General features: G+C 57.6%; 1 protein-coding gene across 13 annotated transcripts in view; it reads right to left on the bottom strand.

The window, feature by feature from the left end:
- Positions 1-25,687, bottom strand: part of HDAC5 (histone deacetylase 5) — a 31,368-nt gene extending 5,681 nt beyond the window's left edge. For 2 of the 13 annotated variants that reach the window (XR_011562093.1, XM_070773582.1), the window contains exons 1-14: positions 25,480-25,676; positions 24,738-24,799; positions 18,556-18,630; positions 6,338-6,597; positions 6,112-6,256; positions 5,885-5,999; positions 5,361-5,491; positions 5,086-5,232; positions 4,884-4,996; positions 4,455-4,586; positions 4,015-4,237; positions 2,550-2,761; positions 1,594-1,887; positions 687-852 (exon numbers count right to left, since the gene is read on the bottom strand). Coding sequence is in view for 12 of the 13 variants with exons in the window: in XM_070773582.1 (XP_070629683.1) it covers positions 687-852; positions 1,594-1,887; positions 2,550-2,761; positions 4,015-4,237; positions 4,455-4,586; positions 4,884-4,996; positions 5,086-5,232; positions 5,361-5,491; positions 5,885-5,999; positions 6,112-6,256; positions 6,338-6,597; positions 18,556-18,630; positions 24,738-24,799; positions 25,480-25,676 (2,272 nt within the window). In the remaining variant the exon portion in view is untranslated. Of the gene's footprint in view, positions 1-686; positions 853-1,593; positions 1,888-2,549; positions 2,762-4,014; positions 4,238-4,454; positions 4,587-4,883; positions 4,997-5,085; positions 5,233-5,360; positions 5,492-5,884; positions 6,000-6,111; positions 6,598-18,555; positions 19,070-24,017; positions 24,151-24,737; positions 24,800-25,479 lie in introns of those variants that run through there. The other 11 variants (XM_070773585.1, XM_070773583.1, XM_070773584.1 and 8 more) reach the window with 11 other exon arrangements.
- Between the last annotated feature and the right edge of the window lie 1,157 nt (positions 25,688-26,844).

Genomic DNA, 26,844 nt, shown 5'->3' on the forward strand with positions numbered 1-26,844 from the left:
CCATCACCGCCTGTCAGCAGTCTCCCTGTTCCTCAAGCCTCCACCAGGCTGCCTGACACCACCATCCGCTTTAACCTCATGGCACCTCCTCCTTCCCTTCATCCCCCGTCAGAGCCTCTGTGTGCTGCCCCCCACCCCCACACCCCATTGGTGAGTGGGGACCATCCTCAAGTGGGGCCCCTAAAAGGGACCATCCGTGCCCCTACAGAGCCCAGCTCTGGGCAGTTTCACGTGGAAGAGCCTTCTGGAATTGACTGAGGCCTTCACTCTTAACCTTAAAGGGAGGGGAAAGAGCTAGAGGAGCACGGCCCCACTGAGATAGCGGGCTCCCTCCACCCAGGCCTCCAGGGCAGAGGTATTGAGGAAGCAAAATCAGTGGTCCCTCGGTGTGGGGCGGGGGTGCCCTGAGAAAGATGCTGCTCCCGGAGTACATGGACATTCACCCACACCTGCCCAGTGAAGCAAAGGCTGCCACCATGACCACAGGTGGCTGTGCACACAGGGAGACAGCCAAGGCCTGTTCCCTCCCTTCAGGGTGTTCTGAGGGTCCCTGGCCATCCCTCCAGGGCAGAGGCTATATCTCATCCCTTCACAACGCCCAAGACCAGATGCCATGCCATGCACAGCATGCCACCCCCTGCCGCAACACACACAATGGAAAGACGGCTCATGGGGGAAGGGCTCACCTGTGGTGAAGAGGTGCTTAGTGGGCTGGTCTGGGGGGCTCTTCATGCCCCCAGGGGCAGCAGGTGAGGACTGGGTGCGGCCCAGGGCCTGGTGGGGCACAGTGGCCAGGCTGAGGGGTGCCTGGTACACCTGCAGCGGCTGCAGCTGCTGGGTGTCTGCAAATGCCTGGGAAAGAGAGAGCGGGAGGGAGCCTGGGTGAGGCCGAGGCTGAGACGGAAGTTAGGACAGGTGCCCTAGGGCCTCCCAGGGGGCCTGAATCCAACCCTCTCTTCCAGATCTCCTCCTTCCTCCAGCTCCTCCCTCCAGGGACAGGAGACACTCCAGTCTTAGCCATCTCCATCTCCATCCCCGAGGAGATGGGGAGGGATGGGGGGACGAGATGAGTCATGCTACCAGAGAAACATTGAGGTAAGCTGCTGGGAGGGACGGGGGCGTGGGAGGGGGTGGGATGAGTCAGGCCCAGAGGGCTCAGCTGTGTCCGCCATGAATGGAGTGTGCGCTCGCTCGGCGCCAGGGCAGACTGTAGTAACAGCGGGGGCGGGTGTGTACACACGCACGCACGCAGAGACCGACGCACAACCGGCCCTACGTAGGCAGAGACGCAGATATACACAGGCCACGTGCATCCGAGTGTGCGTGTGCGCACGCACGCACACACACACACACACACACACACACAAGCAGACAGGCGGGGGCAGTCACAGTCAGAGGGAGGGGCTGGCAGACAGGGCAGAGAGAGCTCTAAGACTGACACCACCTCTCTCCCTTCCGAAGCCCCTTGTCTCTTTCCTGCTCCCCTGGGCACAGCCTGGAAACTGCAGACTGCGGAGAGGGAAGGGCAAAGGCGGAAAGAGGAGGCGGGAGGACAGACGGCTGGTGATCAAGGGCCGGGGTGCAGGGGGCCACCTTTTTGTAACCAGCACTGGACTCCTCCAAGTCGGGCCCCTCTTCAGCACCGCTCTCGCGCTCCTCGTCCTTGACCTGGATGCAGTCCTCCTCCTCCTCCTCCTCCTCTTCCTCCTCCTCCTCTTCCTCCTCCTCCAGGTCTTCCTGGGTGCTCTCACTCTCCGTGGAGCCTTCTCGGGGTATGGTCAGGGCTCCCTCCCCCAGCAAGGCGTCCTGCTGCTCCGTCAGCTCCTCCTCTGTCTCCTCGGGGTGGGTGGTGGGCTGCCGTGGCAGCTCCCCCGTCTTGGTAAGGATCTGGAAGCAGAGCCAGGAGGCCCATCAGCTGGGAGCAGGGCACAGCCATGCAGCCCAAGCCCCCGGAGAATCTATTCCTGCACTTCTCTGTGTGGCCACCCAGCCCATACAGAGCTTTGATGTGGACAGAAAAAGGCAAGGTGGGGACTTCCCTGGTGCTCCAGTGGCTAAGAAGCCACCTGTCAACCTATGGGGGACCACAGGTTCAATCCCTGGTCCTGGAACTAAAACCCCACTTTTCAGAGGCAAACTAAGTCCTCATACCATAACTACAGAGCCCTCACTCTAGGATCCATGCCTCACAACAAGAGAAACCACTGCAGTGATAAGCCTGTGCATTGCAACCAGAGAAAGCCTGCAGCCAAAAATAAATAAGTAAATAAAATAATGAGCTTTAACAATATATAAATATTTCCCCCCCCCCAAAAAAAAACACACACAATATATTCTCTAAAGAAAAAGGGCAAGGTGACTCCTCTGATGCAGCAGGGAGTGGCCGAGGAGGTCAGATGCGCCTCCCTCTCTGCCAGCCTAGCACCCTCTGTCCTGCCCCTAGCAGAGCCCCGGATGTTGGCTTCTCCCAGCTCACCTTGCCCAGCCAGCCCAGCACCCTTGTGTCCTGCCCCCAGCACAGCCCCGGATGTCGGATTCTCCTGGCTCACCTTGCCCAGCTGCAGCTGCTGCTGCTTCTGCTTCTCCAGGAACTGCTGGTGCTGCTGCTGCATGACCAGCTGCTGCAGGGCCTGGGGGCTCTGGGGCAGCGGCGAGGATTGGGTGCGGCTCAGGGGCCGGTGCCGCGGGAGCTTGCCCACTGTCCGCATGCTGGTGGCCACGCGCTCACCCGTCACCAGCGGGGACTGCCCGTGGAGCGGCACTATGAGGTGGGGGAAGGGGAGCAAGCATTACTGTTAGGGCACCAGGCTCCCCACTCCCACCCCAGACTCTCTTCCTTCTGGAACAGCGCCCTACCCCCTGGGGCAGGGCAGGGGGTGGAACCTGGGAGGGGCCTGGAGCACCTCTGCCCCCAGATGAGACCTATTCTTCCTCCTCCCTACAACTGAACAGTCTTGCTGCTCAGAGTCACCACCTCCAGCAAGACTTCCTGGATTCACTGTTCCCTCCCTTTAATTCATTTAGTCAAACTTTTATGGTAGGCCCAGGAACATTTTTACCAACTATCAGAGTTCCTGGGCTTCTCTGGTGGCTCAAAAGAATCTGCCTGAAGTGCAGGGACCCAGGTTTGAGCCCTAGGTTAGGAGAAGGGAATGGCAACCCATTCCAGTGTTCTTGCCAAGAGAATCCCAGACAGAGGAGCCTGGCAGGCTACAGTCCATGGGGCCGCAGAGTCGGAAACGACTAACAAACACACACTACATACTCCCTTTAAGTCACTTACAAATACACAGTTTTGGGCCCTCCTTGTGCATGAACAATGACTAGTTCTCCCCAGCTGTAAGACCTCCCTGATCATGGACATGGATCCCACAGGGCTGAGAAGCCTAGGGGCCAAGATCATGAGACTTTTAAGCAGAACCTCTTCTGATGCTGCCAGGTCCTTATAGGCTGTCTGTCTAAAGCTATGCTGTCCAATCCTATAGCTGCCAGTCACACATGACCACTGAGCACTTGCAATGTGCCCTGTCTAAACTAAGATGTGCTCTAAGTATGAAATATCCACCAGGGTTAAAAGACAGTATGAAAACAAAATAAAATATTTCACTGCTAAGTCTTTACATTCATTATATGTTCCGATAATAGCATCCTAGATAGACTGAGTTAGGTATAAGTTATTAATTTCACCAATTTCTTTTTGCATTTTTTAACGTGGCTACTACAACAAACACTTTAAAGTACATGTGCCGCTTGTATTATATTTCTACTGGATGGCACTGCCCTGGAATAGGAGCTCCATTAGGATGGTAGAGGTCAGGTACAGTGCCTGGCTGGCTGCAGGGACTCAATAGCATCTGTAGAATGCGGAAAAAATCAATGATGCCGCTGAGGGGAGCTGTGACATGCCTGGTGAATATCCCTGGCTACTTCTCCCTGACAAGTGGTCCCTCCAGCTGAGCCCTCAGGATGGGGTCTGGCCACACCCCCCTCCTCACACAGCTGCCTGCCACTCACCAGCAATGAGGGTGCTCTGCTGCCGGGCTTGTTCCAGCAGCAGCACGTGCTGCAGCAGTGAGGCATGCCCGTGGGGGCTCGAGTCGCCCTCCAGTGCCACGCCCAGCAGGCAGCCAGGGATGGAGGATGTGCTCATGAACTTGCCCGTCAGTGCACCGCCCTGCCGCAGGGACTGGAGGGCCTGCCTCTCGGCCTCCTGCTGCGTCGACAGCTTCGGGGAGGCCTGGGGTGGGACAGGAGATGGCGATGAGAGAAGGGTTTATAACTGCCCCCCAAGGTCTGCCAACGTTGAACCAGCATCCCTCACCTACCCTCTGCCCACCCCCACCTTTGGGGAGGACCTTCTGATCTCCCTCAGGACCTTGGGAGGACAAATGCGCCAGCTGGGGGGATCCAGGACCAAAGATCTCAACACCAGAGGGGACGTGCCCCGTACTCACGGTGAGGTGCGAGTTGGTGACAGTGACCGTGGCCTGCAGCCCTAGGGAGATGTTGGGCAGAGAGGGAGACGTGTAGAGGCTGAACTGGTTGGGGGAGGTGTCCGGAGGGAGGGCCCGGTGCTGGGGGAGCATCTGGGGAGCAGTTGGGAGAGACAGGCATGAGAGCAGGCAAAGGACAGCCACCTGGGGCCAGGGCAAGGCAGAGGGCTCCGAATGGCACCCCACTTCCCACACCAAGCCCCACCTGGGGGAACTGAGAGGTCAGAGCCATGCAGAGGCCCACAGGACACATCCCACTTCGGGGCAAAAGGTCCCTCCAGTCTGTCCATGCGGGGCAGAAAGGCCCCTGCTGGGCACTCTCAGCCAGACAGACCGCACGGGACAGGAAGCAGCTCTGGCCCACCCGCTCAGTCCCTGGTGGGCCTGTACCTCGGTGGGGATGTTGGGAACCGAGCCCGTAAAGCCATTCTCCGCGATGGTGCTGTGGGAACTGTTGGGAGAGCTGGGGCCAGAGCCTGGTGCGCTGTTACACACGGCGGACACTACGGGAGAGGCGGCTGTCACCTGGGCCGCTCGGAGCAGCCCCCCCACTCCCCGGCCCTCAGAACAGGGACAAGAGACGAGCCCTTACCCCCAGGTCCGGCACCTGTGATCTCAACAGCTCTCTTCTTAAAGGTGCTAATGACAGTCCCATCCTTGCGACGCAAGAGGGGACTGCTTCTCCGCTCGGCCACCTTCTGCTTTAGCCTCGAACGTACTTTTAAGTTGGGTTCGGAGGCTGGGGAGAAGGCAGCTGGGGCTCAGACACGTCCACACAAGCGGACACACCTGCAGCCTGGCCCTTCCACATTCCCACCTCTGCCTGACCCCGCCCCCCCATAACCTGGGCGGCCAGGCTGTACTCACCTGTTTTGCGGAGGGGGAAGTCGTCGCGGCTGTCGTAGGGCCCAAGCAAAGGCAGTTTGTAGGAGGAAGGCGTCCCAGGGGGGCCGCTCTGGGGAGGGGAACTCTGGTCCAAAGAAGCATGGTGGGTTCCCCTGTGTGGTGGAGAGAAGGAATGGGGACATGTCTAGAGGATCACCCAGCCTTTGGGGTTGAGGAAGGAGATGGAGACAGGTCTAGGGGATCACCCAGCCTTTGGGGTAGAGGGAGGAGATGGAGACAGGTCTAGGGGATCACCCAGCCAGCTGGACCCGCAACCGAGCAATCTACATTTATGAAACATCCACTGCCTATGGTGATACGAAATGGATCTTGGGGAGGGCAGCGAGGAGAGAAACCAGGAGTGCGGGGGATGGGGGAGGGTCCCTTCTCCTAGGAGAGATTGCAGGGCCCCTACATGACTTCAGCCCAGAAGCCCCATGTCTGCCTGCAGCCAGGCAGCCCTTGAGCTGGGCACCTCTGCAACCCATGCCTGTCAAGGGTCATACCAGCATTTGGGATGCTGTGGGAGGGAATGGTTGAGGCCGCCTGGTGTGGGCTCCTTTGACTTCGACAGGAGGAATTCCTGGAGCCGTAGCTTCACCTCAGTGCTGGCGATGGCACCTGTGGGATAGGCCACAGCTGACCCAGGAGCTGGGGGCCAGGACCCCACGGCTGGGGGAGGGGCAGTAATCCCAGCTGTGACCCCCCTAACCCAGAGGCGCCCCAGCCTCACTCTCTTTGCTCTTCTCCTTGTTTCGAAGGATGAGCAGCTGCTGCTCGAGCCGCTGCTTCTCCAGCTCCTCCTGCCGCTGCTGCTCCCGCTGCCGCTGTTGCTCCAGCTCCTGCTGCCTCTTGGCTGCCAGCATCTCCTGCTGCTGCTGCAGGGGCAGTGGGGAGGCAAGGTGAGCTGAGTCCAGGGCGGGGCTCGGAGGTCTGGGTGCCCTGGCCCCCACGCTCACCTTGAGGTGCTTCTGCAGCTGGACTTCATGCTGCCGGGTCAGGTGGTCATGCTGCTTCTGGAACTCAGCGAACAGAAGCTGCTTCTGCAGTTGCTGCTGCTGCTTGAGTGCCAGGAGCTCCTGCTGCAGTTGCTGCTCCCGCAGCGTGGGGTCCACAGGGCCTGCCAGAGCCCCCCGCAGCTCCACGGGGCTGGGGCTGCCTCCTCCCCCGCCCCCCATGGAGCTGGGCATGGCTCCTGGCAGCACCGGTTTCACCTCTACTGCGGAGAGAAGAACCAGGAAGGGGTCAGCAGGCCATCCGCACCGGGCCCTGGCTGCCATGCCTGGGGCCCAGAAAACTACCAGGCAGGATTACTAGACCCCAAGAGAATGGAGGATGGGGGTGAGGGGAGTCAAATCCCTCTGCTCAGTGAATACAGCCTTCTGCCTTCATTAAATGAGACTGAAGCCATGAACTTCACTACAAAAATGTGCGTAAGTACAGCAGGGTACCTGGAAGATCATGAGTATTTAACAAAGATGACCACTGGACATTTTATGTGAATTTGGTGTGTGCGTGTGCTAAATCACTTCAGCCGTGTCCGAGTCTTTGCGATCCCATGGACTGTAGAGACTGCCAGGCTCCTCTGCCCATGGGATTCTCCAGGCAAGAATACTAGAATGGGTTTCCATGTCTTCCTCCAGGGGATCTTCCTGAATTACTTTCGTGATAAGGAAACTGAGATTTTAGAGAGGTTTAAGTAACATGATCAAAGACAGACAGCCCAGGTGATCAGTGAACTAAGATGTGAATCCAAATCCTACGCTTTTAACCACCATCCTTCCTGTGCTTCCTCCCCCACCTCTCAACACCACACTGTCCCTGCCAAAAAGCCTATAGTACAGGAGAAACCAAGGCATCGACATTGGTTCTAGAACTGATGGGGCTGGCAGCCAGGGGCCTCAGTAAGTCTAGGAAAGGTCTGTGGACACCCCCATGGACAATGGACAGTCTATCCATTCTCCTGTTCCCTACCTCACACTCAGCTAGGGCAGATGGGGTGGGAGGGTGAGGCTATGGGAACAGGGAGTGGGGTGGGAGCAGGAGGCTGCAAGGGAAGGGGGTGCAGGGCGGCACCAAACCAGGGACTGGAGGGGGCTGGGAGTCAGACTCGCTTCCTTTGCTGGATTATCTCCTTTCAACAGTTTTATTGTAATTACCCTGAAAATGCCGCTATATATAGAGTGAGCCAAACAGCAGCTGTGCCTGGGGGGAGGGGGGAGGAGAGAGAGAGAATGGGCGGGCAGGCGCAGGGAGGAGGTGGGAGGAGGAGACAGGAAAGGAAAGGGAATCAGACAGGAAGAAGGGTAATGGCAGGGGTGCGGGGGGCTGGAGCCTAGGCAGAGATCTCAGAACTCCAGTCCCAGGGAGAACCCGCTGGGAAGAGAAAAGGAGTGGAGGGACCTGCTGGGCCCCCAGACCTTGGATCCAGGCCCCCAAGTGGACAATGGGCCAAGGGGCCCCAGGGAACGGCAACAGATTCCAATGGACTTATGGGAAAAGATGGGTCTCGACCTCTTGATCCCTGTACACTGTCCTCTGGCCGCTCAATGTCATCACTCCCCACCACTGCCCTGTGGTTGCCAGGGCAACTGGGCAAACACCAGGCCAGCAGGGAGCTCCAAGCCCAGCCCAAACCCCACAAAGCCTCCTGACGCCTGCAGGAAAGGGAAGGCAGGCTACCCACTGCCTGGGAAGGAGGAAGTGAGAGAGGCAGAGCCAAGCCGTCTTGTTCTTTTCCATTTCTTTCTCCAAAGACAGCCCTCACTTTCCCCACTCTGGTCCAGGGAGGTCACGGGGAGCTGGGAAGACTTTCCGGTGGCAAGGAGGCCCACGCCAACCCAGGCCTGGAGACGGAAAGACCCTACCATTCTCATGGCAGCCAGAGTCCCCTGCCCTCGCAAACAGGCCCAGGCCTCTACCACCATCCCTTATCAGGAGTGGAGAGGGAGATGGGAGGGGGGTGAAGGGCTGAGCTAATAAGAAAGGCTCCCACACCCTCTGCGGTCTATGAGCCTGGCTCTCCCTAGGAAGCCTGAATGAATGTCATCAAGGCAGGGGCAAGGCCTGCTGAAGGCTAAGGTCATGCTATCCTCATGGCTGAACGTGGCCCCCAAGCCCACTGGAGGTGGGAGAGGGAAGGTAGCCTGAGCACAGGATCTCCCTCGCTCCCCAGCAGCCCTTCTTCCCCCAGCACAGCCGGGCACATTCCTCTGTGGTTTGCCCGCCAGCCACACTGACGACTCTGCGGCCACAAGGCCAGAGCCACATCTGCAGGAGTGGCCAGATGTGGCCAGGAGGGTGGGGTTACACACACACACATGCTCGCTCACTTTCCTTCCCAACCCATGTCCTGCCCCAGCACCAGGAGGAAAGACCCTGGGGAACTACAGAGGCCCTTTCTGGAGGTGGATGGCCCTGTCCGGGGTGCAAAAGCAGGGTGGCAACAAGAAGCCAGCAGCCAGCCTCCGGTGTCCCCAGCCCTGGAAATATCCAGCAGGGCCCCAGGCTGGCTGGAGAGTTATCTGTTCCTCGGCAAGGCTGGCTTGGCCTGTGGTACTCTGATCGCTTGGCCAAGAGGTGGACAGGCTTCAACCTGCTGCTCCCGGCAGCTCCAGAGCTGCAGGAGCCGGATGCCAGCCCGCCCATCCAGGGAAGGGCAAGGGTCCAAGCACTCCTGGCTCCCAGCAGATAACCCTGCTTGGGCTGGAACTGCTGCCAGCAGTGCTGGCTTCCCCTGCCGGAGCCCTGCAGAGAGGCCATGGGCTCAGCCGTGGGGACTCTCCCACCGGGGCCCCTGTGCGGCCGCCACCGCCACAGCAGCAGTGGAGAGGGTGGGTCCTGCGCTGCCGTTGCAGCTGCAGCCCCGCTGGAATGCAGGTGGTGGGGTGGCCAGCGGGCTCCACAGCAGTCTTGCTCCCATACAAGCAGGAAGCACAGGCAACTGGGGAATATTAATCTGCAGGCCCTGTGGGGCCCAAACAGGATGCGGCACCCTCTGGGTCTGCCAGGTAGTAACCCAGCTCCATCCAAGATGGACGGTGCCGAGACTGGACAGCTGGAGTCAGGGAAAGGGTCAGCGGTGGGGTGGGGGGGGACACAGAGCCCCCCAGATGTAGTTTTCTGGGCACAAAATCTAGAGCCTGCCTCCCCTCGAGGGTCTGCGCCCTCGCCCAGTTTGGCATGAGCAGAGCAGGTGGCAGTGGCGGCCATGAGAACCAAGCACCTGGAGGGGAAATGGGTGTGTCATGATAGGAAGCTCTTGACCGCCTCCTGGTGGGAGGAGGAGGACGGGAGGACTTCTGGAAAGGGAAGAAAGGAGATGCAAGGACTGCTGGACCCTAAGAGGGCAGACTGGGGACCCCGGCTAGCCAAGGCCAGGGAAGGGATCACGTGGGAGGGCACAGTCCCCTATCCCATGCCTCCGCCTGACAGAGTTGCAGGAAGTCGAAAGGAAGCCAGCAGCTGGCTCAGGGACCTCCTGCAAAGGGAGACAGAAGGGACCAGGTCTGCCCTGCTCCATACTCCACCCCTTCCGGGAGCTCTGACCTTGCCGGCCGGGAGCCGCGGCCGTAGGAACAAGCAGTAACAGCATCCTGTCCCCCAGCTTTCGGCAGGACTAACCAACACTGTCTCCCTGGAGAAGCCCCAGCCCAGGCAGCTAGGTGGGCAGCTGTCAAGAGTGTGGCCCTGCACACACCAGTCTCTGGCTCAGAGGGAAGCGCTCTGCCCTGCTCATGTGGACAACTGAGCGCCAGTGACACTTCAGTGGACACTTCCTTCCCATCTCGCCGGGCTTCCAGTCTCTCCACGAACCCCATCACCCCATCAGCCCAGTGGGGGCTCCCACAGCAGATTCTTTGGGCGGTACAACCAGGGATAGCCTGGCTCCTGGCGCACCAGACGGGTGGTGGGGCAGCGGGGGGGCGGGGGAGATGACGCAGGTGCTGACAGGGTAACCTCTGGGATGACTGCCAGCACAGGCTTAGACTAATAAAGAGAGTGCCCAGGCAAAGGGACACTGCCCCCAGGCAGACAAGGGATTCTAGGACATGAGGAGCGGGTTTCAGCAGCACCTTTGGGAAAAGGGTTCAAAATAAAAAACAGATGGAGCTGCCCAAGGGCAAGGTCAAGCCTGCCTCCTGCTCTGAACAGACCACAAGCTATGCCCCAGCTCCCAGGCCTTCTCTTGGAGAAGTCACCAACTCCAGTGTGCCTGTGACCCAAACTCTAGCAGCAGGTACCTTGAGCTCCCCCTGGAGAAAAGTCCTGGGGCACTCCACAGTGTGTGGATCCACCCGGCAGACCTAAGTGGCAGAACACTTGACTCTAAAAAGACCCTGCTCCTGGAAGCCACCAGCCACAGAAGGCTAGGGGAAGGAGGGGAGCCAGGGCACAAAGAATATGAGGGAAGAGCGCATTAAGCAGTTTGGAATGTCTACACACCCCCAACAATAAGAGGGAAGGGACTTCCCTGATGGTCTGGTGGTTAACACTCGGTCCTTCCGACGTGGGGGGGATGGGTTTGATCCCTGGTCGGAGGACCTAAAATACCACAGGCCGTGTGCCGTGGCCATATAAATAAATTAAATCACCAAAAAAGAGGGGAGAGGGAGAAAAGGAATTCTGTTTCAGCAGGCTCGTAACATGGACGAGGAGACCAAGCCTCTGAGGCGGCTCTGCAGGAGATCCCTCCAAGGAAGTAGCAGGGCCTCAAACCCAGGTGTCCTGACTCCTGGCTCAAGCAGGTTCACGAACCCCAGTGGGGCATCCCAGGCCATGGAGAACTGACCCCTCTAGAGAGTAACAGGCTAGCAGCCCATCCTGGAGGGCAGTGCCTTCCACCAGCACCCAGGCCCCCAGGAGCTCCCTCAGCAGGCCAGGGAGTCAGCAACTTCCTTAAACATCCAGTGACCTCGTTCTGTCCCTCTGGAGAATGGGGAAAGGCTCTCATCCCTTTCCTGGCCTGGAGGGATTTTGGAAGAAAGCAGGGAACAGCATTTCATACTCCTCCCCGTGACGCCGATGACCCCTCCCCACCGAGGACGGTTTCCCATGATCTATTTCTGTGCTCTTACGTGACTAGAGAGGCCAATTTAGGTTCGACAGGTTCTACCACAATGCAGACAGTATTTCCACATGTGCGAGCTGGGGATGACTCTCACCTAGCAATTTTCCCAACTCCTCCTGAAATGCAAGCCAACACACATCACGTAATGGTGAGGAGCGAGGGCTCTGGGGTAAGAGACGCCAGGGTTCAAACCAGGCTCTTTCTGGGGCAAGACACTGAGCCCCCTCCCTGGGCTCAAGGCGAGCATCTGTGAAATGGGAGGAAGCACCCACCTCCCAGAGCTGCCGGGGCTCCAGAGAGATAAGACATGCAGTGGAGCTTGGCACAGAGCCTGGGAAAATCTCAGGAGGTACTGGTGGAGGCTATTAATGGCTCCTGACATTTTTTGTGTGTCCTGGACCACTTCGGCGGAGTCTATGGACCACTTCTCAGAATGTTTCTAAAGTGCATGAAATAAAATACTCGGGATTCCATGGGGACAAGTTCATAGATGGCCTGAATTCTAAGGAAGTCAGGCTCAGACCTCTGCCAGGATGAAGCCTTAGCTGTCTCATGTCAGACTGTCCCAAGGTCACTCTGTGGTCCTGTCCCAATCAAATCCCTTCCGGTGGGCCCCGCACAACACAAGCTGGTGTGGCTGGAAACTGGATCCCAGAGCTGGAGGAGGTACCCCTTGGGAGGAGCCTTCCCCCAAGGGCAGCATGTCTCTCCCGCCTCCCTTGCCTTGCTACCTCCAAGAAGGACCACACTGTCCTCTGAGGCTCACCCCCCAGCAGTGGGGTCCCTCCGTCCCTTCAAAGCACTTCTTAACTCAGATGAATACAAGTTTTGGTCTGTGCCCTTGGGGATCCAGGGTCTAGCGGTGGGAAAGCCTATAAAGGCATCTAACTTTTCTGTACCTGCTGCAGACAACACTCCTCTCCCCAGTACCATTCTACATCCTCCTGAGGCCAGGACTCAGGGGACCCTAAGCTCCCTCTAGTCAGAAGCAACATGAAACCTAGAGGGGTGGGATGTGGTAGGAGGTGGGAGGGAGGTTCAAAAGGGAGGGCATATATGTATATCTATGGCTGACTCATGTTGACGTATGGAAGAAAACAACACAACATTGTAAAGCAATTATCCTCCAATTAAAAATAAGTAAATTTTTTAAAAAGCAACATGAAACTGATTTCAAAGACTCTTAGAATGTCACTGAAGGAAGGGCCAGCAGGATCCGCGACTCAACTCCCCCAGTTGACAGAGGAGTAAAGTAAAGCCAGAGTCGGAAGAAATTCATCCAAGGTCACCCGGAAAGGAGGCAGCAGGGCTTAATCCTGGGTCTTCTGGTTCTCTCTTGCTGCTGTTGTTTAGTCACTGAGTCGTGCCTGACTCTTTTGTGACCCCATAGACTATAGCCGCCCAGAGAAGGCAATGGCACCCCACTCCAGTACTCTTGCCTGGAAAATCCCATGGATGGAGGAGCCTGGTAGGCTGCAGTCCATGGGGTCGCTAAGAGTCGGACACGACTGAGAGACTTCACTTTCACTTTTCACTTTCATGCATTGGAGAAGGAAATGGCAACCCACTCCAGTATTCTTGCCTGGAGAATCCCAGGGACGGGGGAGTCTGGTGGGCTGCCGTCTATGGGGTCGCACAGAGTCGGACACGACTGAAGCGACTTAGCAGCAGCAGCAGACTATAGCCGCCAGGCTCCTCTGTCCATGCGATTTCCCAGTTACGAATACTAGAGTGAGTTGCCATTTCCTTCTCCAGGGGATCTTCCTGACAAAGGAATCAAATTCACTTCTCCTGCATTAGCAGGCGGATTCTTTACCAGTGAGCCATCAAAGAAGCCCGGCTCTCTCTTGCCTTGCACCAAAAACCAAGAGAAATCTAGAAAGTTGTTTCTAAATTTAATGAGAGATGGGGCAGAAAGCTAGACTCTATGAGGGTTCAGGGATCCAGACGGGGCACCTGGCTGGCCCCCAGAACACCAGAACCAGGAGTGCAAGGGAAAAGGGGACCAAGTGAAAAGAATCCCAGAAACCTTGAGGTAGACTGTGCCTCTCAAGGGCAGCAAAGTCTTAAGCATAAGGGATGCAGAGCCCTGGATGTTGTTATTGTTCAGTCGCTCAGTCATGGCCGACCTTTGCAACCCCATGGACTGCAGCATGTTAGGCTTTCTTGTCCTTCACTATCTCCTGGAGTTTGCTCAAACTCATGTCCATTGAGTCCATGATGCCATCCAATCATCTCATCCTCTGTCACCCTCTTCTCCTCCTGCCCTCCATCTTTCCCGGCATCAGGAACTTTTCCAATGAGTCGGCTCTTCCTATCAGGTGGCCAAAGTATTGGAGCTTCAGCATCAGTCCTTCCAGTGAATATTCAGGGTTGATTTCCTTTAGGATTGACTAGGGCCCTGGTGGAAGGCACAAATCATCTCTCACTAGTGAAGACGGAAGGAGTCACTGGTCTTGGGCTGCTCTCTGGAGAAGTAGCTTCACTTCTCTCAGCCCAGCCATTTTCAGGAACCACTCAGGCACTATACTAGAGGCAATTAAAAGGCACACTAAAGACATTTAGAGTCTGCAGCTGTTGCTGGGACTGCTTGCTCCACACCTGGGATGGACAGCAGGGGCCCCAGGGCAGGAGCTCTGTCTCTCCTCCACAAGCACAGCCCAGCCCTGAGCCCTGTGCCCTGTGTCCCTGGCCACTTGTCCTAATCCCCAACCCCGCTGGCATTTAGACACCTGCTCCCCAGGGTCTCAAGATGCCCTCCGTCTCAAGATTGCCAGGCTGCTGGGGGCTGGATTTGACTCTGACCACAGCAAAGGCCTCCATCCCTCTGTTGTAAGCCCTTCTCCCAAGAGTCCCAAAGTTCACCGAGGCCTTCTAGGGAGACAGGCGACACCCACTGGCAGGCTGCTAGGCCCCACGACCCCTGTCCACGGGACCCCTGTCCACAAAGCCCTTACGCCAAGCATGGTCTGAGCCTACCTACTCACATCGGAATCATCTGAGATGTGTTAAAAATGCTCGTTCCTGGGCCGCCCTGTGGAATCTGAAACTTAGGCTTGAGGGGAGCAGTAGTTTGGAAATCTGCATCCTAACATATCCGCTTGGTAATTCTGTGGCTGGAATTTGAGAAGTACTTTCTCACAGTGTCCCCCGGCTGGCGACACTCATTTCTGCTGCCAACCTGACAGCTGTTACAGCTGTGTGCGTGGACACAGTTAATTTGATTTCCTGTCTGGCAGCTGTGCAGCAGGGAAGGGACAGCTGAGGGTCTCAAAAATAAGAGGAGAGGATGAGGTAGGAGGGGATGGGGGCAGGGGAGACTGTCTGAATGGGATGACAGGGCGTTCAACTTTGTTCCTGAGCCAGCTTCTCTCCCTTGGGTCGAAATCCTTACACGGAGGAAAACAGCTGATCCAGTGGCCCCCAGGATTTAGAGAAAAGAGTCTCCTCTCAGAAACCTCAGGAGTCCGCAAGGCCAGACTGGTCTCTCTTGTCGAGGAGCACAAGCTTTGGGAGCACAAACACAGGCACACAACGTCCGGTGGTTCAGGCTGTGACTGTACAAGGGCCCCCGACTGAACGGTCAAGTTGGGGGCTGAAATCTAGCACATGCTCCAAGCATGCTAAGCCATCCACTCTGGTATGAGTATATAGCCACCTGGAAGAAAGGCTGCCTTTTAAAAATTTGCACAGGGAAGCTCTTGTGTAGGTTAGCGGTAGCCCTACACAAAAACCCGAGTCCAAAGCCCAAAGTCATTTACTCTGTGACCTTCGGCAAGTTCCATAACCTTTCAGATCTTTCTCAACTGTAAAACATAACTATTAATACCTTTCCAAAGGAAACAGGTAAGGAAAGCACCGATACCCATCATTTAGTACATTATAATATTAATTTCCTTCCCACCTAGTTTCGCCCTTTCCATCGTCCCACACCCTGACACCTACACACCCACCTACATAGCCAAACTTGGAATGGTATGAAGAATGTGAACAAGAATGTCCAGGGGAGAGGACTATCTAGGGGTGGTCCAGTAGCTAAGCATCCGAGCTCCCAATGCAGGGAGCCTGGGTTCCATCCCTGGTTAGGGATGCTGCAACTAAGAGTTCACATGCCCTAAGACCTGGTACAGTCAAATAAATAAATAAATTTTTTTTAAAAAAAGAAAATCTAGGGGAAACCCCAATACCAAACACAAACCCCACGGCACTTCCCAACATCCACAGCATTCCTTCCCGGCATAAGCGGAATTCACACCCTCCCTCACTAGGGAAAGAGAACTCCTCCTCCATGCCTGCTTTTAACATCCTGCACATTGCCCAAGCAGCAGCTCTGCCCAATCCAGGCCAGAGGGAAATCCAAGGCCCAACAGAATGGAGGCAGGGGAACCCCCAGCACCACATCCCTGGGAATCCCACACCCAGAGTTCAATCTCCTGGGTATCCTGAGCCGAGACCAAGCCTGGATGAGAAGGGTGCCCATTGTGGGCTGTTGGGGGAGCCAAGGCAGAGACCCCATCCATCAGGGAAGCCCTGACAGCACTAGCAGAAGCTGTGGTTTGTCCCCCTCCTTCAACAGGAATAGTGGAGAGCACCCGGAATCCTTCATGGGCTCGCCTGCCAGGACTCTGGCTCACCCACTGGGGCAACTTACCATATCTGTCTACTCACCCAGAGGGCCAAGCCTGAGAATAGAGCCCAAGGATCCTGCTGTCAACCAACCCCGGATGCCAGCCCCCTCAAGCAACATTCATTCATCCATGTGCCAGGCACTGTGCTAAGAGTGTACAAGACAGTCCAGAGAGCCAAGGGTGCCCCTCAAATAGGATTCCAAAGACTTGCTGCTGGAGTGGGCAAAGAGCTCAGGGCAGACGCCCACCCTGGAAAGCTCCCCTTCCTCAAACCCTAGGGTTGGGGAGGCCAGGCGACACACACTACCCACGAAGTGCTCCTGGACACCTGCCTTTCTAGCCACAGGCTTTTGCATCCCGTCTGGAGACTGATCAAGAGATGAAGAGAGGGGGTGGGGCGGGGAAGGGGGTGGGGCGGGAGGAGGGGATAGTAGGGGGGAACACCAGGCTGCCTGGCCCTCATGGCTGTGTTTATCCGGGGTGGATTTTTTTTTTTAACCCAAAGGTTAAAGCGTTTCTATTTGAAACATCTATTTACATTCCAGAGTCCAAAAAAAAAACAAGGCAGCCGAGATCCAGGCCTATATCTGTCCCCAGCCGCGTCACAGACACAGCATCAGAGCTGCACAGGGGGAACATTCTTAGCCCTCTCCCCGAGCCGCTGAGGTGACTCACGCCTCCCTCCTGCCAGCATGGACCACGCCACCGCTCAGAAGGCTAGGCAGTGCGCGTGTGTCGGTTTCGGTGGGGGGTGGGGGGGCCCACAAGGATCTAGAGAGCCGGGCTGGCTGCGGGGGCCAGCGGGGGTCTATGTAGAGATGGGGAGCCTTTAGGAAAGGGATGGGGGCAGCAGGGATCCAGCCTGCAAAGATTCTGGGGTCCAACTTGAAAGAAGAAGAAAGGACATGCTGAGGAGGAAACTTCAGGCCAACGGCCAACTGCTTCTGGAAGGCAAGGAACAGTGGGAACAGGGCAGGATGGGTGGACTGATACGGCATTTGCCAAATGGGGTAGAGCGGCTCCCCCAAGCAGAGATGCTCTGCACAGTCATCCCTTTGCTCTTCAAGAGACCATTTTGACTCCCAGGGGGTTCAAGGCAGAAGTCAGCAGATAGGGTCTTCAGCTAGAGCTGTGGGCTCAACTGGACCAGGGCTAGACTGGCCCCCTGTGTTTACACCCTTCCCAGGGGACTATGCAGACTCTGCACCACTGGCCCTAGGGTTTCCGTCCCATCCCAGAGGCCTGCACAGCGGGCATCCTCAGGGCTGGTCCCCAGGGTTATGCCACGACCTCAGGAGACCGCATGGGCATCCCTGCCCAGGCAGATGGCTGGCCTTGTTTGAAGGGTTTTCCAATCTTCCCCAAACCTTCATCCTCTGACACATCTCAGTCCAGCTGCAACCTTATCCCTGGACAGCTTAGAGCCAAATCACGGGTGCCTCTGCAGGCACATGGCTCCCACCTTCCAATCCAAAGCCTGGGACCCACACCCACCTACCCAGAGGCAGACTCCCCATACATACACACACAGACACCCACACCCACACCCAAGTGCCAAGCCACTGCCAGGAGGGGCCAAGCAGGCATGGGTCCAGCAGGCCCCTCCCTAGAGGAAGCATCTGGTGGTGCCGGCCTGGTGAGGAGGCTGTGCCAGGAAGGCCTGATGCTGCCAACAGGTTCCTGGGAGGGAGAGAGGGAGTGGCTCAGCCCTGGGGGATCCCACCCCCAGCCAAGAGTCCCTGCTGAGAAGGGGGCAGGGTTAGGGAGTCCTCAAGCCCAGTGAGCCTGAGTAACATTCCTTCATCCTCATGTGTTGACAATAAACCAAGGCCTGGGGGAAGCAGAGATATGGGGACGGGGGTGGTCAAGGGAGCTAAGGCTCCCAACATCCCAGGTGCCAGCCTCTGCCTAACTCAACCAGACTCCTCCTCCTCGACCAGACTGGACAAGCCTCCTCCCTAGGTGTCTGATTCCCAGGATACTCTCACCTATGGACCGGCAGAAATCACTGCAATGGACCCTCTGACCCCAAGAACCCACCAGAGGAGCCGGCGGGGTGGCGGGGGGGAAGCCTTTATTCTTATGGACACTCCGGCTCTAGTTTCTTCTCTTGTCCAGACCTGGGAAGCAGACGGCCTGGAGGCAGGTCACTGACCCACTTTCTCCCCTCTTGACCACGGTGCCAACTAGGCCAGGACCGTCTAGTAATCCACAGCCCCCAGCAGTGGATGCCGACCCTGCCAGCGGCCAAAGAGATGCTGCGCAGTGCAGCTGGAGGGCGTGGTGGGAGGGCAGGTCTAGGAGAGCAGGGAAGCCCACCTCAGAGAGCACACCTCCCCTGACTGCACACATTCTCAACAAAGACCTCCAGAAAGATCTAGGCAGGACCCCAGCTGGGTGAGACCTGGAGCCAGACGCTCAGCCGCAGAGACGAGGATGCCCAATGGCAGAGGGCAGGCGGGGACACGGAGGCACTTACCTGTCACGGGGATGCCGTGCAGAGGGGTCCGGGGCAGGATTTCCAAGGCTGGTTCCCGGCCTGGCATCCCATCTGCTGAAAAACAGGATTCCGTTTCATAGATGGTCTGCAGCATCTCCACCAGCCCCTGAGCCTTGGGCACTAGCAGCATGCCCAGGAGGGGCCGCCCGAGGCGGGGAGTCAGCCACAGGGAAGGTGGTCGGGTGGGGCCCTCGCGGCTGCTCAGGGGCTCCCTCAGGCCACGGCTACTGGGACCAGCACGATGGGGAGGTGCTTCATCCGGCCTGGGCACTTCTGGTGGCAGGAGGAGCCAGGAGCCCCAGAGCTACGGGCCCAGTGCCCCTCTAGAGGGGCATCCGACCACTGGCCTCTCCAGAGGTCCCAGGAGCGGGGTCTGGCTGAGCACTCAGGGGACAGGAAGGGGAGCTGGGCAGGCAGGCGGGCTCTCTGTGTTCCCTCCCAGCCCTGGGTGACAGCTCTGGGCCCGGCTCCCTGCTCCTCCTTCCCGAATGAGCCGCCGGCAGCTGGCAGGAGACTGAAATAGCAGTTGGGGGAGGGCCCTGTCTATAAATAGGTGGAGCATGCTCAGGGAGCCGCCGGCTGACTGCCAGGAGCCCAGGCCTGGCGGAGGCCCCATGGCGGGGGGAGGGGGAGGCGCGTTCCACCCCAGGAGGAAGCGCCAGGGAGGGGGATGGGAACCGGGAAGAGCCTGCACTCAGGGCCAAGGCCACAGAGCCGGGTGGCCAGAGGCTGCGCTGGGGCAGGGCTCGGGCTGGAATAGCCACACATCTGGGAGCAGCTCTGGGATTGCTTTTGGCAGACAAGGGGCTAGAGCCCCAAAAGCCCGACTCCGTCCTCTATGTTCCCTCGCACCATCCAGAGCAGATAAAGCAACTGAAGGGGTCTGGACAGGTGGGCAGACAGGGCCACCAGGCCAAATCGTGCATCTTCCCGGTAATCCTAACAGCCAACGGGAGCTGATTTACCTTCTGCCCTCTTTTAGACCTGGGAGGTGCCTCCCCGCCCCCCTTGACCAGCAGGGAGATCCCTGAGCAGCAGCTACGTAGTGGCTCCCTCCTACCTATTGGGGTGTCACTTCCAGAGGCTGCTCAGCTTCCTTCCAGGGGGCAGAGAGACCCTTCTGGGACAGGCCTCACTCCACCCAGAGAAGGGAATCTGGGAGCACCTGCCTGTGCTCAGACCACAGGTAGCTCTTCCCGCGGTGAGTGCAATGCTAAGTAGCACATAGATCACTTCGTTTATTCTGCACAATGACCTCAGGAGAGAGGTGCAGACAGGGAAACAGAGGCACAGAGAGATGAAGTCACTCAGGTCATACAGCCGCTTGAATGGTAGGGCTGGGACATCTGAAGTTCATGTCTGAGCTCTAACCACCACAGCCCCTGCTTCCTGCACAGGAGGCACATGAAACTGCCCCAGGGTTTCCAGTAACAGGTACAATCACCACCCCCCACCCCGGGACCCAGGTAGGCGGAGACCTGGGGTTGCAGCCCCTGTAAGAAGAGTTGAGGGGCTGCCAGCATCCAGCCCTTCCCCATCAGCCTCAGGCCTGGCACAGCAGGGCCCGCTCCTGAGGCCCTGCTGGGACCTAAGACTGGTGTGCCATGAGGACTGGTGATATCCCCACCTACGCTTCCCACTGCTGGCCCATCCCTTCTCCTGAGGTTGTGCCTCCCACTGATACAGAGATCCCACTTGGCCCCCTGACCTCACTGGAGCCTTTTAATAGCCTGGTTATTCCTGGGTCTGTGTCCCCCTCCCCCTTCCTGATGTCACAGCTGCTATTTTGGAGCCCCCTCTTGGCCCCTCCTTGCCCCCAACTCTAGGCATGGAGCCAGGGACACCTGTCCTCTCCCTGGACTGGATGACCTCACCCTCCCGTCGGGAGCCCAGGAGGAGCTGGCCAACCAAGGACACGAGAGATGTGGCTCCTGCCAGCTGGGGAGAGCAAAGGGGCCTCCTGCCCTCAGGTGGAGAGATCACATGGATGGGGAAGGGGCAGAGGTGGGCTGTCCCAGGTGCTAGACTGGCGGGTAAGATGGGTATGAGGGAAGCTGGAGGTTAACAGGAGCTAAAGAAAGCTCTGAGCCTCAGCTTCTTAGTCAGGACAGACTCCAGAAAACTGGTGATGGAGCAGTGTTCCCCACAGGGGTCTGGAGCTGGTGGACACTTCAGAGTAAGTCTGGGGACTCCATTCGGCACAATGCACCCCAAACTCATCCTGGCCAACCAGGCTTCCCAGAAAGCAAGGGGAGGGAAGGTCAAGGTCTCCTCAGCAGGGTGACAGGCAGCAGTCTCGATGGAGCCCAGAAAGCTGGGGGCAGCAGCCCATCCCAGCCAAGACTCCACCCACCCACGCTGAAAGCAACCAGAAGGGCTGGCTAGCCCTGTCCTGGCTCTCTCTCTGCCTGCCCCAGGCACAGGAGAGTATGGTAGGGGAACCCTGTTCTGGAAGAGAGGAAATCATCAGTTACAATGACTCAAAAGGCAGGGCCCCCGGAACGTGGAGCAGTCAGAACCCTAAGGAAACACAGCTCCCTGTTTAGGGAAGCTGAGAGCCCCCGGGAGGCTGGGCACCCAGAGGTGGCCAGAGCCAGGGTTTCAGGGCAGTTCCCAGCACTGCTATGACTTTCAGCAACAGCTTGAAGTGGGAAGTAAAGTGTCAGACACAGCCAGATGATCCTCAGCATAGTTCCCAGAATCCTTCAGGGCAATAAGAGAGGAGGCCTGGGATGGGGACAAGTTTCGTTTTTTTTCTTCTAAGGTTCAAGTGATGCAACATCTTCCTAACGTCTAACCTCAATCCTTCCTGCTTTATAGCTCCTCTCCTCCGGGTTCATGTCTCTTTTCCATGCCCCCTCCCCAGCTCTCCCGTGCATGTGTCACCCCACCGATCTTACAGAGCACCCACCAAGAACGGCTCACAGTAGCCTCATGAAAAGCAGGCACCATCCCCTCCAGAGCCACCATGACCTCATTTGCTCCCTCCCTCCCTCAGAGGCTGGGCTCAGGCCTCCTAACCCTTTAAATGTGGAGAAGGAGAACCTAAAGTGGTTCCTTGAGCTTGCGAAGGCTCCCATCTTCTGGGCCCAAAGGCCGGGGTGGGGCCCTGACTGTAAGGAAGAAAGTGAAATCTGCTTTGTGCAGAGTATAAAAGCCGAGGGCTGTGGGGGGAGTGCAGGATGCAAGCTGCCATGGGGCCCTGGAGGCAGGCCTGCCTGCCCTCCAGTTCTCTCCTGTCCTCGGAGTCAGTCATGCTGGAGCCTGTCAGCATGGCCCGGGAGCCGCCATATGCCAGGTCCCATGCTGGGTGCTGGCTAAACCCTCTCATTTGAGACCCAGCCCAGAAAAAATGTGAACACCTACTGTGGCATCTTCCACATCCCCTCAGGGTTGACCCTGCCTCCTCCGACTATTCCATGCTAAGCCTTCAATCCCTTTGGAATGGTGGGACAGGGGAGGATGGCGCTGATCTCAATCTACAGTGAGTTCAGAGGCATGCCAGGGGGCATCAAAGTGGAGAAGGGACACCAGAGTCCACTTCCCAGACCCCTGCCCCATGACGCCTGTGACCCACTTTCTCTTCCTTCCCCGGCGGCACAGAGGCAGAGGCTGAGCCTGAGGCTGGGAGGCAGGACGCCGAGGTTCCTGGCTCCACCCCACGCCTATGCCCCAGTTTCTCTGGTCACCCAGAAAGGAGGGGGCAGCCGGGAAAGGGAAGGAGAGAAAGTGTGCAGCGAGCTGGGAGGTGCTGGGCAGGTAGGTATTGTCATGAAGCTTGTCTCCCTCCCACGCTGGGGCTAAGGAACCCGGCCGCCGCCTCCTGGGGCCCTGTAGCCATCTAGACTGGCTCAAGAGGCGGGCCTTCCCAGTGCCCACGCCTCTTGGCCACAGCACGGAGGACAGGGCAGAGAGGGACCAGAGTGGGCCCAGGCCCCAGGATAGCTCCTCCAGGCTGGCAGGGGGCACATCCTGTCAGTCCTTCACACCCACTGATGGGAGCAGGAGTGAAAATGAAGCCTCAGTCCTCAAGCCTCCCGGTGCCTAAAGAGAAGCCAGATATCAGGGAGTGGCCTCCTCAGGGAAGCGGGCAGCCCCATCAACGGCCTCTGCTTGTCCTCCCAGGACTGCAAAAGAGGCAAATCAGGTCAGATGCTGGCATCTGGCCCAGCCCAGAGGGAAGTGGATCAGCTCCCACTCCCCAGGGAAGACTGGGGAGCCCCAGAAGTAAATCTCTCGAGATCTCCACCTGCCACCCCTCACCTGGAAGACACTTTCTCACTAACTTGTCTGCTATGAGGGCAGGGATGGATCATCTCCTACTTTTCTTTTCCAAACAGGAAAGCTCCTGCCCTGAGACCAAAGGAGGGAAACTGCCCCTCACCCAGGCCTGCCCTTCTGAGTCCTGAGGAAGAGAGGGGTGAGTCTTCCGGGACTTGGGAGAGGGTGGGGTGCTCAGAGATCTGGGGAACTAACCACTCTCCTCATCCCCACTTTTAGCCCCAGGCCTGTGGCTTCACGCTGTTCCTAAGCTCCCTTCGAGGGACACCAACTACAACTCGTAGTTTCATTGGACTTGCATGGAGTTCAAGCAAGCAGTTTCCAGGCTTTTGCCAGGTGCCCAGCACCCGCAGCCTCAGCCCAGATGACACCCTGAGCTCTGGGAATGGCAGATGTTGGGCCCCTCGATGGGGGAGGCTGTGCAGAAGTTGGCTCACTCCCCCAGTCAGAGCAGCTAGAACTCCACATTGGGGAGAGGAGGCCTGGAGCCCTGGAAAAACTCAGTAGGAAGGGCCTCGGGACGCTGCCCCTGAAGAATGATCCCAGTCTGAGCCTGGCAACAGTCCTAAAACCAGCTTTCCAAACTCTGGCCCCCTGTCCTTCTTCTTCCTTGCTGAACACAAGCAGACGGCATCTCCCCCTGCTGGGGGGAGCGAGAAAGCCAGCCAGGAGGCGCGGCCAATTCGATGGGCCCCTCTCGGCCAGGCTCAAGGTTGATGGACCCCTCAAGCCCCTGCCAGCTCTGGGACAAACGGCTACATGGAAGATTCAGCCCACCTGCATCTAGAAAAACCCCTCTGACCTGATCCAGCCGAGGTTGATCGTCTTAGCCTTTCACTGTAAGGCACTAAAATCCCAAAGCTGGAAAATGTCCTTTTGGAGCCACCAACAGATGCCTCTGGCCAGCTCCCGTTCCCCTGGCCACCAGTTAGACCCCAGGCCTGGTGTGCCTAGATATGGCTCCCAAACAGGTCAGTGTTGTAGCTCAGTTGGCACTCTTGTTAGGCACAACCAACCCTGCGAGGGGCAGCATCCAGCTGAGATGGCCAAGGGACTGTTGAGAACCCACCAGGCCTCTCCTTCCCCTTCACCAGCCCAGCCTCATAGGAGGAAGCAGGAAGTCAGAGTAGCCCACCCTCCAGCACCAGAGTCACACAGACCTCTCTACGTCTAATGCCTGGAACAGCCCCTGCAGGGGAAACGAAGGCAGGCATTAGCAGGAGGTTCGGAGGGGGGACCACAATCCCAGCGGAAGGGGGCCCATCGACAAAGCTGACTTGGTGAATCTCAGGAGCCCAGCCTTCCCCAGCTGGCATTCTACTCTGTCTTGTGCCCGGACGATGTCACAATGGAAAGGGCAACAGGAGGGGGCACAGGCTTAACCAAAACAAAGGTCACAAAGCCAACCAATCCCACCAGCTTCTGGCTTCCCTGAATCTGTTGGAAGCCCTGGGACTGTGGTCAGGGCCACACGTCACCAGCACGCGGTCCTCACGACAGGAAGCCACCAGATCGAACACAGTGATGATGACGGGGAATGAGATGGGCCTCGACTCCTCCCTGATCCTGCTTTGCACCGTCCTGCTAACTGGTTTCAGTCTCCAGGCCCTAGTTTCCCTGTCTCTAAAAGAATGAAAGGTATCTCCCACCCCTGTAGAAAAAGATGTACTAGGAAGGGCTTGGGGGGTGGGGGGGGGGGGTGGTGGTTAAAGTTGAGCAAGATGGACTCTGACCCTTTTAAGTCTGTGCCGAAGGAGACAGCCAAGGAGGGAAAGCAGTTATTACTCTGACCACACTGACCCATGACCCCCCTGTGAAACCCCTGAGGGTCCAGCTCAGGCTGCTTGGACACAACCACATGGGCAGACATCCAGACTCACCCGTGCACAAAGCTGCCTGGAGTCCCACCCACAGACTATTTCTGGCAGCACTAGGCAGGCTCCTAGGAGCAGAGGGGAATAAGAAATCTCAGAGTTGGAGACCCCAAATTAAGAATCTCCCCTGTCCAGGGCATGTCTACTTGGACTCAAAGAAGAGAGCCAAGTCTCCTCTGCCAACATGTCACTGCCCACTCCTCACCCCAAAGCCACTCATCCCAGCACAGGCTAAGGCTGGAGGCCTTGCAAACCTCCACCAAGAAAAAGAGTATGGAACACAGAGTATGGAAAAAAGTATGGAACTTCAGCCAGAAGAAAGGACACCACCACGACAAGGAAGCTGGGCATTCAGCTATCAGAGGGAACTTCTTCCAACATTATCCCCAGACCTCCCAGAGGGGCTCAAGAGCACACAGCCCCCTTACCCCTGCCTGTCTTGGTGAACAGGGGCAGGGTGGCATGGAATTGAAAGCCCCTGAGTCAAGAGGGCCAGCCTGGGATCACAGTTGGACCCATGCCCTCCCAGGGCTAGGCTGGACCATCAACCCATCAACTTCAGGTCTACCCCTTAGTCAATCACTCCAGGCTTGCCTCTGTCCTTTTCTCACTATGCTTCTCCACTGCTGACCCCTCATTCCCTTATGGCTCAGACCCTGAAGATCAGCTGGCCTGGGGTGGATATACCCATACAGCCCATTACATCCAAAGCCACCCCAGGTGCCTTCTCCAGCTTCCCAACTCTTACCCGACTCGGTGGGAGAGTTCATGCCGGCTCTGGGCCTGCAGGAAGCTGGCGTTGGGGGCTGGGACGGGAGGGGGTGGAGCTGCGGTGATGTCAAGAGAGACAGACGATAACAGACAGACGGACGGGACAGGAGCCCGGGGCCGCTGTGCCTCTAACGCCCATCCGAGGCCATCCTTCGGGGCGAGGCAGTCAGGCATTCAGAACGGCATTCCTGGGGAGAGATGGAGCAGGGTTAGCGGGCCCCAACTCAGGAACCTGAGGGTGGAGGGAGACCTTGGAGCTTGTCAGTTACACCTAGGGAACAGACGGAGGGCTACCTGCCCAGCAGCACAGCACTGGACCAGACCTAGTTTCTTCTCTTTCTAACTGGTGAGACTGCCGGCTCTCATGGGAAGGGAAATGGCTACGGTAACCACATCCAAACTCCCTTTCAGGTGACCATGTCCACTGTCAGGTGGGGACACCTTGGAGACTCCCAAGGGTGCCCAATGCGGGATAGGGTATGCGCCAAGGTAAAAGTGCAGGAAGGCTTCTGAACTCTGTCCAGGGCAGTGGAGAGACGCAGGGCTGATCTGGAGCCCCTCAAAGAACTTAAGGGCGAGACTGGTCCTCCAGCCCCACAGCCTGAGCTTGGTGCTCATCTTCTCCCTACTCCCGGACCTTGACGTCACCCAACCCTGAAAACGCCACGTGCTTCTTTCTGTCTTGGTCTCCCCCATTCAACAATAGGTTGCCCTCAGAGAAACAGGGCAACAACTGCTCTTTCTCTACCCATTAACCATGCTGTTTCTAAGAATTTCGAAAGATGGACACATTTATCCCACATCCGGTGCCCTCTGGACTAGGGGTCCAAGGCCTGCACCCAGGGCCTTGCATGTGTTGTATAGGTTGTGCCCCACGCAACGAGGTCTGAAACCCAGCCTCTGTTCTGCCTGCCAAGCTACACAGGCTGAATCCACCCAGAATAAGGGACGCTGTTTTCCAGTTTGTACAAAGACACCAAGAGACCCAGCAGCAGGCCTGCTGAGGCCAGTAGAGTAAGAGAGGATGTCCCAGTATTACAGAACCATGTGTCTGCCAACTGTCTCCACTCCTCCAGCTCCCCAACCCCCTCTGGCCCCACAGCTAGCCCTCAAGCTTCAGACACTATACACGCACCCACCTGGGCCCATCCCTAAAGAGTTCATGATCCACCCTAGACATGATCTCATTCATTTTTCTCCAAACGAAGGCAGGCCTTCCAACACCTAGTGAAATGGAGGGAACAGGAAGCAATAGGCAGGGCCCAAGTTTTAAACCCTAACTCTGTTCCCAAAACTAGGAAGAGGCAGTCACTTCTGCCCCTGGACAGCCTACCTCCTGTCC

This window comes from Bos indicus, chromosome 19 (genome assembly GCF_029378745.1).
Source record: "Bos indicus isolate NIAB-ARS_2022 breed Sahiwal x Tharparkar chromosome 19, NIAB-ARS_B.indTharparkar_mat_pri_1.0, whole genome shotgun sequence".
Classification (NCBI taxonomy): domain Eukaryota; kingdom Metazoa; phylum Chordata; class Mammalia; order Artiodactyla; family Bovidae; genus Bos; species Bos indicus.